Source organism: Rhinoderma darwinii, chromosome 5, assembly GCF_050947455.1.
Source record: "Rhinoderma darwinii isolate aRhiDar2 chromosome 5, aRhiDar2.hap1, whole genome shotgun sequence".
NCBI lineage: Eukaryota > Metazoa > Chordata > Amphibia > Anura > Rhinodermatidae > Rhinoderma > Rhinoderma darwinii.
The window spans coordinates 99,686,511-99,701,295 of record NC_134691.1 but is presented as its reverse complement, the minus strand read 5'-3'; the positions used below and the strand labels follow the sequence as shown (position 1 = coordinate 99,701,295).

General features: G+C 40.5%; 1 protein-coding gene across 2 annotated transcripts in view; it reads right to left on the bottom strand.

Annotated features, from left to right (window-relative positions):
• Positions 1-3,313: 3,313 nt before the first annotated feature.
• KCTD1 (potassium channel tetramerization domain containing 1) overlaps positions 3,314-14,785 on the bottom strand; it is a 110,967-nt gene continuing 99,495 nt past the window's right edge. For both annotated transcript variants that reach the window (XM_075826318.1, XM_075826317.1), the window contains exons 3-5: positions 12,327-12,471; positions 8,464-8,769; positions 3,314-7,022 (exon numbers count right to left, since the gene is read on the bottom strand). In XM_075826318.1, coding sequence (XP_075682433.1) covers positions 6,864-7,022; positions 8,464-8,769; positions 12,327-12,471 — 610 coding nt within the window. In that variant the 3' untranslated portion in view covers positions 3,314-6,863. The remainder of the gene's footprint in view (positions 7,023-8,463; positions 8,770-12,326; positions 12,472-14,785) is intronic.

Genomic DNA, 14,785 nt, shown 5'->3' with positions numbered 1-14,785 from the left:
TTATTCACAAATAACAGAAGAGAAATATTCTTTATTGTAGAAATATGCAAATCACAAGATTCTGGTGGAGGCAGTACCCAGGGTTCTGGCGTACTTTTATCTTTGGGTCCTTTAAAAGGTTAGGTGGCTTATTGGGTTGTAAATTCTACATGATTTTCTACGTTTGCTGTACAGAGAAGGGCTTAAAGGGTAGGATCACACCATTTTACAGTTTTAGTCCTCAGTTACAGTCAGTAATATACTCCAGAGCTGCATTCACATTTCTTCTGATTGTTTTTGGGAACAATAATGTGCCAGACAACAAGCTTTTCAACAGCTTAGCTAAGCTTCATTAATGCAGTGGGACGGTAAGTTTCTCCTTAAGTAGATTACCTTTTCGTGGCTGGTGTAAAGAAGATATTTCCCAAAGTGCATATCACCAGAGAAAGGTATGTACAGACATTGAAGCAGCAAGCAATATTGGAAGATTTCAGCTCTGAAGCCAGCAAAATTGTGAATGCAGCTCTCAACTATAATACATGGTGTAACAAATTAAGTATTTTCAAAACGTAATAATTTTTTTATATGGATTTAATTTAAATGTTTTGACTAAAAAGCGTGTAAACCTCTTTCTAAAGTGAAAACTCATTAATTAGTACCTGAGAATTTGTGCCTGCTCCAGTTTATCAAGGTATTTACTTCATGAGTCCATTGTAGAAGAGCATTTTATCTATTTTTTTTTATATCAAAATGAGAGCATCTTACAAGAGAACCGGCTACCCCTTTTGTATTGTTCAGGTCCCCCACACCAGTGTTTCCTAAACTGTGGGTCGCGACCCTCTGGGGGGGATCATAAGCCAAGATGCCGGCCGTAAGCAACTTGGCTCAGACAGGCAAAATATTGTGATTTCATCGCGCCAGTCTGTGCTGAGTCACACACTGGAGGAGCAAAGGGTCCCCTCCACTCGTCGTGGAAACGAGAATAGGTCATTTTTTTTATTAGGCGCTATGGGGACATTATACTGGGTATGGGGGGCTGCTATGGGGGCAATATACTGTATGGGGCAGCTGGGGGCATTATTGTATGGGGGCAGCTTTATGGCCATTATACTGTGTGGGGAGGCACTATAGGGGCATTACACTGTGTGAGGGCATCTATAGGGGGATTATCCTGTGTGGTGGCAGCTATGGGGGCATTATACTGTGTGGGGGGCACTAAGGGGTAATTATACTGTGTAGGGGGGCCCACTCAGATAGGGTCACATGACCCATAGTCAGGCCTCAGCAATGCACAGCAGCAGGAGACCTTGAGCCCGCCCCCGCCGAAACAATTATCGTTGTTTTCGATGTTGCAGGGACTTATTCTTCAAATAAAGCTAAGTACCGGCATCTAGCTACGAATGACATCAATGAAACGGGACCAAAGTATGATAGTGGGGTCCCAAACAAAGGTCTCGTACAAAAGTGGGTCTCTGCCTCGGAAAGCTTGGGAACTACTGCCCTAGACCATGCTTTGGTTACCTATTTTATAAATGGCTCTATAGGTGAGATCTGATTCCAAAATGTTCCAGGCAAACAACAGAAATTATAACTGCAGGAGTCGCAGGCTGAGAGGGGCTCCACTTAAAGAGGCTCTGTCACCAGATTTTGCATCCCCTATCTCCTATTGCAGCAGATCGGCGCTGCAATGTAGATAAGAGTAACGTTTTATTTTTTTTAAAACGAGCATTTTTGGGCAAGTTATGACCATTTTTATATTTATGCAAATGAGGCTTTCTAAAGTACAACTGGGCGTGTTTAAAGTAAAAGTACAACTGGGCGTGTATTATGTGCGTACATCTGGGCGTTTTTACTTCTTTTACTAGCTGGGCGTTGTGAATGGGAGTGTATGATGCTGACGAATCGGCATCATCCACTTCTCTTCGTTAACACCCAGCTTCTGGCAGTGCACAGATACAGCGTGTTCTCGAGATCACGCTGTGACGTCACTCACTTCCTGCCCCAGGTCCTGCATCGTGTACATGTGCATCGATGTAGCTACTTACCTACAAACGCTGATGCTGCTGCAGAATCAACTGTAGCCTCTGGTGCCGATGTGTCCTCGCTCGTCCAACACGATGCAGGACCTGGGGCAGGAAGTGAGTGACGTCACAGCGTGATCTCTCGAGAACACGCTCTGTGTCTGCACTGCCAGAAGCTGGGTGTTAACGAAGAGAAGTGGATGATACTTCTTTTACTAGCTGGGCGTTCTGACGAGAAGTAAAAACGCCCAGATGTAACACACACATAATACACGCCCAGTTGTACTTTTACTTTAAACACGCCCAGTTGAACTTTAGAAAGCCTCATTTGCAGAAATATAAAAATGGTCATAACTTGGCCAAAAATGCTCGTTTTAAAAAAAAACAAAAAAATATTACTCTTATCTCCATTGCAGCGCCTATCTGCAAAATCTGGTGACAGAGCCTCTTTAAAAGGTCATGTGTAACCTTTTAAGCGTTCAGGGGAAAAGCAGGGCTGCTTCTTTTTATTTGATTGGCTAAAAAGCTGTACATATGGCGACAGGTTCTCTTTAATGCTAAACCTAAAGTATATGTATATTTTTGCATGTTTTGCTGTGTATTTACAATGAATATGCAGTTAGGAACAGGCAATCATTCTGCATATAGTGTGATTCAAAGAGACTGCTAACAAGAAGTTTTCTGTGTCCTCTAATTGAAAGGGATGTTCCATTAGGACAACCCCTGTTCCTATGCACTATGAATGGCTGATCGCTGGGAATTTCAGCTGCCACTCCGGCTGTGATCTGCTGATTGCCAGCTTAATGACATGGTTGTCCAGATATGACACCCCATTGTAATGCCTAAAATGTATGCATAGACAGTAACTTTTTTTTATAACACCAGGATAGAAAACAAATTAGAAAACAAATGAGAAATATTGTATCAGTAACATTATAAAAAGAGGGCAATTAATGAAGTTCAGTGCATTTGTTTCTGGACATTGTACCAGGCTGTATATGAGGCATGGCGCTATAAGGTTGGGTATCATAAAGGCATTTGCCAATGTGTTTCAATTATGCTAAATTTAGGTGCTTCTTAAAATAATCTTTTCTAGGTGACCTTTATAACTAACCATAAATTACAATTCACTAGGCAAACCCCTGCCATGAGTCATTAAAAAGTAATGAAATGAGTCAATGACTCATCAAGCGCTAAATAAAAGCATCACAATATTGATGGTGAACAACTTAAAAGACCCATTAATAATACAGATGAGGAACGATTGCCAACTCAACATCAGATACTTGTAAGCAAGGGAAGAAAAGACGATCAATATTTAATCACCATGTTTACTAAAAATTATGTATTCCAAATATGATCCCATTAAAAATTCCAAAAGGCGTAACTTATAACCAAACTACAAATGGCAGTAGTGTAAAAACAACAGAGGTCTGGAAAATGAGAAATAGTTTAACATTAGATAAACAACCATAGACTAGTTTACAGCGGTAGGAATCTATAAAATAGGTTTATACCTTTATCTCCTAAACCCCAACCCAAGTTTCTTGCACAAGCACATTTAATACGTGAATTAGAGATATGAGTACACACAGACAAAATAACCGGGCAACTGTCTCCATATACAATAAGAACGTGGCCAACGCTTGTAGCAGCACGAGTGCTACTTTGTGCCCACAGTGGATAACTCTTTGGGTATGTTCACACGCCTTATTTTGCAGCGTAAAAAGCTCGTATTATGCTCCAAAATACAAGTGAAATAAACCTGCAAACAGTTTCCCATTGATTTCAATGGGAAATACACGGTGCTGTTCACGAGGCATATTGTTCCGCTGCTGAATTGAAAAAAAAAAACACCTTGTAAAAAGAGCCGATTTTCCATTGACACTACTATATGCCTCAAAAAACACTTGCAAACACAAAAATTTGCTCTAAAAACGCCTGGATTGAGAGGCTGTTTTCTCTTGAAATCAGCCTCGTATTTTTCAATACAGGTGAACATAGCCTAAATGTCAAAGCAACACTGGTATTAGGTTTTTCTAAATTGGGGACAGAAGTATAAGTTGATAGAACAAGTAGTGAATTATCCAATTATAATTTTGGACAATTAGCAGCTCAGTATCCACATCCCAAACAGTCCCTTTTTTTTCGTGGTACTGCCCAAAAAAATTAGACCACAAGAACTTTTGAGGAATTGGGGTGGGGTCTACATGTATTGTGATTTGGGAATCAATTGTTTGAAGGTATGCATTTTTTTTTATTCAAGGTTTCCATTATAATGATGACCCGATGCAACATTCACAATCTGGGATCAAATCTGCATATTGTTCTCGAGTTGCCACTACAATGCAAAAAAAATAAAATTATTCAATCAATGTCTTGTTTTAGGGTATTCGCACCTTTGTCACGATTGTTTTCTTATATATGACTGTGCAGTTATGATCAAGACCAGCTTTCTCCAACATACCCTCATGTAAAGCTTCACGCTCTGAGTTTAGTGGATGTTTCCGGTGAAGCATGCTCTAGCCAGTGTGCATGCTTCTCCCCCCTTTCTAACAATGACATAACTGTATAAGCTGTTATTTATGTAAGAGAATGCCGCAAAGATATCTCCTTAGAGATATACAGTATATCGTTCTGTGTGTAAATAACACCAACCTGCTCTGACCACAGATGTCTCCACAGTGCTCAGGTGGTTAGGCAACAAGCAGGGTTTGTTTGTAGTCTGTAACCATAGGCAACAGCACATATGTCTGCATAAGAACTGTAGACACCAAACAGTACGTTTTTAATCAACTATTTTGGAAGTTGCTTAATTTTTTATTTTCATTGGAGCAAAAAGCAATGGTTGTGAAAGTGGAGATAGCCTATACTGCAGGTGTTCAGATTCAGAACGCAAGTGGCTGTAATCTTCCATATGGTGAATGCAAAAATCACTGCTGTACACATCGGGTCAGGTTAATTTATGCCTTTTATCAGAGTTTCTTCTTTATTTTAGGAAAAAAAAAAGAGAGAATATAACCTAGAGGTGAAAGAAAAAAACCTCCCAAAGAAAAGCTTTATCCTAATCCTTTAGACCCCTTACAGCTTTTTTTATTTTTTAAAAGAAATCTGCATTTAAAATACAAAAATAAAAAATATGTAGTGTTAGTGAAGTAGCTACAGATGTGCAACAGTAATAGTCAAAGCTAAATACTTAAATTTACTTATACGAAGATTTACATATCCCGATTTGAGGAGAGGCGATGCATCCTATCTTTATATAGGTGGACTGTAGTTCCAAGCAGCACTCCTTAAAGTGGTATCCCCATCTTGGACATTCATGGCATATCCTGTGGATATCCCATATATATCCGAGGTGGGAATACCAAAATTAATATCTAATGTTAGTTGAGCCCATTATTTGTCTGTGTGACCATTCTCTAACACTCCTATTACCATGAACCTGTTACAAATACCAGTGAAGACTTTTACTTTATGTTCAGACTTGTCATTCCATTCACTACAAGCCAGTTAAGTGATAAAGGTCTGCGAGTCAGTCATTTTCAATGGATTTATAAAATACATTGTCATATTGACTGCACGGTGTAGAAGGTGCCTCCGTGATGTCACTTGTTGCTATACTAATTTCTTAAGTCATGCAATAAAATGTCTGTCTTCACCGTATGTAGGTAACAGGTGTACTCCAAATTCTGCAATGCCCATATTTATATAATATCTAATTGGAAATAAAGAGATTAATGTGCACACTTGTTAAAACATCCCAAATGCATCTATGACAAGCTAACACTTGCTTAATAACTAAATCAATTTAAAAAAAAGTGCCAAAATACAAGCAGGGAATGCACATTGGCTATGGAGGGGGTACCAATGGCAGCTCTCCTTCCATCTAAAATAAAACGGCTCTAAGTGCACAAGAAAAACTGTAAAAACTGGGCTGAATTTACTAGTCAAAGAAAAGTTTTTAGTCAAGGTTCCTCGTAATGCCAACGTGTAGATCGGGTATGGTAATATAGTAACACCCTTGTACCAACATTATTAATTTGGCTCCAACTTTTATTCAGGGCATTAGTTTCCCAGAAGCAAAACCTCAGTGGTTTATCAAATAAAAGTTTTTTTCTTTTAGAAAAAGAGGTTTCACAAACCCATTATAAATTAAGATCAGATACAGATCATAAACTTGTTCCAAGTAAACTAAAAGAGTGGGCAAAAATCAATGTATGAAATGGCTTAATGCATTAAGCTGATGTAGATGACCGAGCAGCAGCCCGGTGTGACTCATGGCACCCAGAGTCCACGGTACAGTCCCTGGTACTGAGGAAGTTGAAGCAAATACCAGAACAGTGGTGATGCCCGTGACAGCCAATCAGCTGTGATTTTCCTAAAGCAAATCGGAAATTAATAGATAACAGTGACCAAATTGGTTACTACAGGGAACACCTTCACAATGTTTTTATAAATAACCCAAATACAACTGTACTGCGGGACCCTTCGCTCCAGAGATTACAGAAGTGGCCGTTTTGTGTTTCCAGCCCCTTACACTTTTGAAGGAATATTTTGATTGGTGAAAACTCAATAATGAACAGAATACAAAGTATGAACATAAATCATCTTATGGTATATTTTCCTGTTTATGGTGTCTCAGGTGGGAATAAAGTGTAGTATTACAGTACCCTTTCATATTTTAGAGTTTATTATTTGAGCATCCTGCAGTTGCCGTGCTGACGTGTATTCCAGATACCGCTGTGTAACAGCTCTTAATGTCTTCTGAGGTGACGAAAATGTCTTTAAATCAGTGTTGATGGTGGAACAGTGTCCCAACTGCACAGAAATTGTCCCATTTTGCATAAGAAAAGTGTCTGTTCAATCTAATGGCTCCTGCTTTATTCGAATGACAGAGGGTGCGCGAGATGTCCGTTTCAGTTCTCGCCTCAGTACATATTCACTAAACTGAGAAGAATCAACCCCTCCTCCACATGATCCCACAATTTCAAAGCCACGCTGCTGCAACCTCTCCAGCACCTAAAAAAAAAAATGGCAATGCTTTATACAGTGACAAGCCAAGAGGTGCAACATTGTGAAACGACATTGTGCCTGGCCTGTGAGTATAAATCAGGGGCTATCGAAAGTTTGGTTGCTGCTAAAGGATATGAGAAGCCACAATCCACATTAGGCATTAAGGGTTGTGATGCTTTGTGGCACAACAAGATGAAGTAGTATGTTGTATTTCCATCTAGCACTGGTGAAGGGACACCCAAGAACAGAATAGGGTTGTTCTGACGCGTTTTGTCATGTAGCCCAAATTTTCAAAAATTTTACTTGTGTACAAAAACCTTTCTTTCATAGAAAAAAATAGTGCTCAAATTTGAGAATGTACATACAAAGAGAGGACAATAGTTGCATGTTCTATGAGAGGACTTATTTAATCTAGGAGAGGATAAGATATGTATTGAAAGCATTAGGGTTTATCTCACCACAACAATTTATGGTAGAGAATAAATGGAGCGGCAGCACACATGCGTGACCTGCCGTTCCGTTCATAAAGGGACCTTGGGACCTCCATTCTCTTGACCAAGCAATCAATCATTTTCCTGTGCAGTCAGACACTTCTCTATTGTGTGGAAAGGATAAGTTGTTGTGGTTGGTCAACCCCTTTAAAGGTGAAACGCAAGCAACTTTGCAATAGGTCTTTATCAAAAATCACTGTCTAAGGCTCCTCTGCAGACCTATGTGTCTCCAATGGTAAACGCTGTAGTCTGATCATGCGATCATATTTCCTTCCAACTGTTCCCTACTTCTTGCAAACTCACACAGGGCTTGTTTGTATTCTGTGGAGATGCATAGGTCTGCATAGTAGTTGTTGGAAACAAAAAAAAAAAAAAAAGGGAAATTTTTAAGCAAGACCGACTGCAAACTTTCTTCATTTATCATTTTTGAGTAATTGAGACAATCAAGAAAATGGCTTGCAAAGGTGGACATCGCCTTGAACTGTACAAAGCGCAGCATATGCTGTAAACCGTACACTGGTCAGGAGTAGTGCAACAATTATTGGGGAGGTCTCATCAGAAGCCACCACATTGTTCAGAATATTTTAGACAGTTAATTTTTACCAGGGAAGAAGCTGTGACCACTAATTTCCCATGCAGCGACTGCTGCAGGGGAAAATGCAGTACTACATGGCAGCCATTCAAAAAGTATTAGAGGGTGGCTCTCCGTTCCGGCTCGTAAAGTAAAGTCCTGAGCGGGGGACCTCCCTCTAGGAGGTCCATATGCCCTAATAGAGAATATGTACTGGGTTTGTTTTAAAAAGACACCCACTTTGATTTGGGAACCAGATAGGCAGCATACAATTCACTAAGGGATCAGAAATTATACTTGACAATCCTACATTCCTCAAATTGGCAAATTATTAACACACAAATGATCAAATAATTTCTCCATTTTTTGTTTGATTTTTTTTTACCTGAACGGAGTTGAGGTGACAGTATCCATTGAGCGGAAATCTTATAACGTGTGTAGAGTCGTGGTTCCAGCCCGCATTAACCGAATTACACATCACATCTCCAATTTCCGGAAAAACTTCCTCTATTAGAGACTTGTCTCCGCTCAACGTAATCCTTTCACCAAGATCTGGGGCAACTCTGACAACTAAGCACTCGCAGGGCCTGGAAAAACGCCCAATTTCCTTGTCCTGCTTCCACCTCTCCAGTTCCAGGAGCATGGGCTGAAGCTGAAAGTACTTGGCCTCTTCATACAGCAATATGTAATCCTGGAATAGTTCAATGAATATAAAAATACAGAATGAGAAGATTCCATCACTGCTTCCATAAGACAGAAATAGACAGTTAGGGTATGTTCAAACTTATCGTATGTGCTGCAGATTTCCAGATTTATAAATCCATGCTGTAATGTTGCAGAACATGCTGTGATTAAGCCTATATACATCTCTCGCGGCTCTGCCATTGTAACTCATTCCTGCCCGTGCGGCTGCCCCCTGTGATGACGTTTCACCATATGTGACCCCCTGTAAACGTTTACAGGCTGCATCGGTCAAGCGATGAAACGTCTGAAGCCATAAGATCAGGGAACTGTTGCTATGGCGACGCCTGGAGAGGTAAGTATAGGCCTTTTTTATATGTCTGTAGTGCAAAATCCGCCCGCATATACACACACCATTTGGGGCGAATATTCGGTCGGATTTCCCTGCATGTTCTGGGTCATATACACTGTAAAAAAGTCCCTATACGCCCTGTGTGATAATACCCTGGTATCACAGCATATTATTGCAGAAATTCAGCCTGCGTTTAAAGAGCACAGTATGGTCCTTCTTCAACATTGTGTCACCGCCGCAATCACTGAAACACCGGTGCGGAACTCTAGCAAGTGATGTGCACCTTTGCTCTGATAATTCTATGAATAGTGGGGTATTACAGTCCCATTGATTTAAACAGGAGTGCCATCTAGTGATTGGTGGAGGTCTGGGCTCGAGGAAGTCCAGTGATAACACCTAATGTGTAATAGGATATGCCATCAATGACTGATCGGCAGGGGTGTGACCGGCACCGTGCCACTTTGTTTCCTATTGGTTCTGCTAGGCTTCCTCTGGAGGCTTCATGGTTGGCCCATTATAGTCAATAGTCTGTCCTGAGACAACCCTTTTAAATAAAGTGCTGATAAAGCTAGATCACGTTTTTAAAAAATTGCCAATAATAGCACTTATAAAATTTTGCTTGTTTATCCAACTATATGGCTATATCAGGTATGCTGTGTTTTTGCTATAAAAAACTGGCAGAAAGCTTGGACGACCCTCAATGTTAACTGTAATATTTAAATCAGTGACCAATCAAAAGGAAAACTAGCAACATGTGGACAGTCATTAAAGGGAACTTGTTCGCTCTTATTTGCCTAACAAATTGATCCCAGCTTTAGGTGGTTGCCTGGTTTGTCCAGATAAACTACTTATTTCCATATACAAATGACTCTGCAAATACCCCTCGGGCCGTCCGTTTTCCCCGCAAGTGCTCCCGTTCTCGCCGTTTTAGCCAGCTCAACTCAGCCCCCATGTTTAGAATTGACATCTGTACGCTATGGCCTATTCTATGGATAAAATGCGAGCGGCACATGCACTGCAATTCAGTGAGGATGAGAGTGACAGCAAACCTAAGGAAAGATCGCAGAATTAAGTAGGCTAAAATGGCGAGAACAGAAGCACTTGCGGAGAAACGGACCACCCGAGTGGCACTTGCAGAATGATTTGCATATGGCAATAAAGTTGTTCATCAGGACAAACAAGGTTATACAAAGCAAGCAAAAGGCATGTGGGCACATAGATTTACAAGCTGGGTCCTATTAGATAGGCAAATAGGAGCGGATAGGTTTCCTTTAAGGCGGACGTTATGAATACCTGTGGTTGTTTGTCCACTGGATTGAGTGAAAACCTACATTTTATCTGCTGCTATTTTAAATTCAAATGGTGAAACACTTGAGGAATGTGGAAATCACTTAAAACTACGGCAAAAATAACTATTGTTCGTGTACTGCGGATTGTAATGTGAGCCTGCTAGATACTCCAATACTCCTACAAACAAGGGATCTCCATCATGTTATATATAGAGATATACACTACCGTTCAAAAGTTTGGGGTCACCCAGACAATTTTGTGTTTTCCATGAAAACTCACACTTATATTTATCAAATGAGTTGCAAAATGACTAGAAAATATAGTCAAGACATTGACAAGGTTAGAAATAATGATTTTTATTTGAAATAATAATTTTCTCCTTCAAACTTTGCTTTCGTCAAAGAATGCTCCATTTGCAGCAATTACAGCATTGCAGACCTTTGGCATTCTAGCTGTTAATTTGCTGAGGTAATCGGGAGAAATTTCACCCCATGCTTACAGAAGCCCCTCCCACAAGTTGGATTGGCTTGATGGGCACTTCTTGCGTACCATACGGTCAAGCTGCTCCCACAACAGCTCTATGGGTTTGAGATCTGGTGACTGCGCTGGCCACTCCATTACAGATAGAATACCAGCTGCCTGCTTCTTCCCTAAATAGTTCTTGCATAATTTGGAGGTGTGCTTTGGGTCATTGTCCTGTTGTAGGATGAAATTGGCTCCAATCAAGCGCTGTCCACAGGGTATGGCATGGCGTTGCAAAATGGAGTGATAGCCTTCCTTATTCAAAATCCCTTTTACCTTGTACAAATCTCACACTTTACCAGCACCAAAGCAACCCCAGACCATCACATTACCTCCACCATGCTTGACAGATGGCGTCAGGCACTCTTCCAGCATCTTTTCAGTTGTTCTACGTCTCACATATGTTCTTCTGTGTGATCCAAACACCTCAAACTTCGATTCGTCTGTCCATAACACTTTTTTCCAATCTTGCTCTGTCCAATGTCTGTGTGCTTTTGCCCATACTAATCTTTTCCTTTTATTAGCCAGTCTCAGATATGGCTTTTTCTTTGCCACTCTGCCCTGAAGGCCAGCATCCCGGAGTCGCCTCTTCACTGTAGACGTTGACACTGGCGTTTTGCGGGCACTATTTAATGAAGCTGCCAGTTCAGGACCTGTGAGGCGTCTGTTTCTCAAACTAGAGACTCTAATGTACTTGTCTTGTTGCTCAGTTGTGCAGCGGGGCCTCCCACTTCTCTTTCTACTCTGGTTAGAGCCTGTGTGTGCTGTCCTCTGAAGGGAGTAGTACACACCGTTGTAGGAAATCTTCAGTTTCTTGGCAATTTCTCACATGGAATAGCCTTCATTTCCAAGAACAAGAATAGACTGTGGAGTTTCACATGAAAGCTCTCTTTTTCTAGCCATTTGGAGAGTTTAATCGAACCCACAAATGTAATGCTCCAGATTCTCAACTAGCTCAAAGGAAGGTCAGTTTTATAGCTCCTCTAAACAGCAAAACTGTTTACAGCGGTGCTAACCTAATTGCACAACGGTTTTCAAGTGTTTTCTAATCATCCATTAGCCTTCTAACACAGTTAGCAAACACAATGTACCACTAGAACACTGGAGTGATGGTTGCTGGAAATGGGCCTCTATACACCTATGTAGATATTGCATTAAAAACCAGGCGTTTGCAGCTAGAATAGTCATTTAGCACATTAACAATGTATAGAGTGTATTTCTGATTAATTTAATGTTATCTCCATTGAGAAAAACTGTGCTTTTCTTTAAAAAAAAAGGAAATGTCTAAGTGACCCTAAACTTTTGAACGGTAGTGTATAGCTCCTAACACCCTTGAAATTTGAACATAAAGTCTAAATAAGCACATGACCTATACAAATACTGAGAAAAAGGGGCTTACTCACTTTGAAATCATCTGAGATGAGAAGTTTCGATGTGCGCAGGAAGTTCAGTATATAACGAAACATTTGGCCATCTCTGTCGATAAAGTAATGTTGCTTTAAACTGTCCAAAACAATGGGCTCAGTTCCATCAAACAGTCTTCCAATTCTGCAGGAGGACAATTCAAGTGGTTATTATATGTAGATAGGATACAACACACAAAACATGTACTGACGGAACGGGATGGTCCTGTGAAACATGAAAGAGAAGCTGTACAAAGCAACGTTCAGGATAGATGCTACATAGAGCACAGGTATTTGGAGCCTATGCCCGGGAATATGAAAAGACAGTCAGTGTGTGATGAAATTGTGTTCTGAAAGTGTGATCTTTGTGTATTAGATCGTATAGGCCATGTCTGCTTGAAGCTACAGCATAAAAAGGATATTTCATTACAGTGTGCCACCCAGAATATACAAACTCAAGAAAAACTAACGATACTAGGGCCAATATACGCTTATCACAACCTACACTGTTCTGTGTGATATAAAGATATGACCACCTATACAAAAACCACACTGGACACAATAGCCCACAGAGATAAATTGTATAGTCAGTAACCAGTTCAAATAAAATGAGGCATACAGACCAGGGCAATGGGGGGATCCAAACCCCAACACGTGATTCGCATATAGCTTCTTCCGGGATCCCCCCATTGCCCTGGTCTGTATGCCGCATTTTATTTGACTTCATTACGGACTATACAATGTATCTCTTTGGGCTATTTTGTCCATACCTACATATGGCTTACCAGTCTCTTTTTGCACTACTTGCACTTTATTATTGCATGAGGTTTTAGGACCCGGTCCAAGAGTGGGCCCATCTCTGTGGGTAATGTGTACTTTTCTTTTATGATTTTACATGTATGGATTTCTAATATAGAATTGTTATATTTAATAGTGAAAAGTTCCTATTATAAATATGTGGTCGAAGCATAGTTTCACCACTGGGTGGCACTGTTCAGGTAGCGTCAAAGGACTTAATTTTCCTTTATAATTTAATAGAGCAATTGTACCTAGAGCGGTGAAGACAAAAGATCAAGACACAGAATATGAAGAGTGATTAATAAAAAATTATTTTTAGATTGACTTTAAGAATAAACTACTTTCTTATCAATAACATTTCATCATGTGGCTCCACCAAAGTAAATGCCAGAGGTTATTTTTCATTTACATTTATCACTGAAATCTCAATGGATGAAGGCAGAAGATGATCCTTTAGCCCCTTAATGACCGGGCCTGAAAAGACCTTAATGACCAGCTCAATTTTTCTGTTTTTGCCTCTCTGCGTTTCAGCAGCCATAACTTTTTTATTTTTTCACTGACGTGGCTGTATGAGGCCTTGTTTTATGCGAGAGAAATAGTATTTTTTTTTTCCCCACAGTTTGGGGGTAAAAAAAAATTTTGGGAATATAGGAAAAAGCGATTCTCTGAATACTTTTTTTGGTTTATTTTTCATCCCGTTCACGTTTTACGCTAAATAACCCATTAGATTAATTCTTCAGGTTATTACGGTCGTGTAGATACCTAATATGCGTAGTTTTTTTTTTTAAATTTAGTGTAGGGGCAATAAAATGTATTTAATGCAAAATAAAGACTCTTTTTGGGACTTTTTTCATTTATTTATTTGATTTATTTATTTATTTTAATCCCATCAAGGGATAACTTTCTTTGTAACTTTATTTTTTACTTGTAATGTATTAGCATACTTCTGTATGCTAATACATTACACTGTGTCACTATGACACAGGCTGCTGATCGGGCAGCACATAGTGTGCCCGAACAGCAGGCACACGGAACAGACAGCCCTGGGGTCCTTTGTAGGTCCCCAGGGCTGACTGCAGAGGGATTCCCCAGTGTTTGATCGCATCACTGGAATCCCGGTGATGCAATCAAAGAGGGGAATTCCCTTTGATCATGCCGCGGTCACGGACCGCGGTAATCAAAGGGTTAAACAGCTGGGGTCCGAATGTTTGCCGACCCCAGCTGTGTTCAGGAGGCTGCTCTAAGATCAGGAGCTGTTAGTTACAGCTCCTGCTTAGAGGACGAGCGCTCTCACGAGCGCTCATCAGCCTGATCTGCAGCGACGCCAAAAGACGTCTCTGTAGATTAAGCACCCGCACCGCCTGACGTCAAAAGACAGTGGGCGGTCGGGAAGGTGTTAGTAGCAAACCTAAAAATGTAAATAAACAATAAGAATATTACATTTTGTGACAAAACATCTGACTTACGGGGGTATTCCCATCTTGGACATTTATGGCATTTCCAGGGGATAGGACATAAATGCCCAATAGATGTGGGTCAAACCTCTGGGACCCGCACCTATCTTTAGAACGGGGCCCCCTGACCCCTGTTCTACCTTGTACTGCTGGGCTCCGGAGACAACGTAGCACATAGAGTTATACGATTTCTGTAGCTCCCCGAGT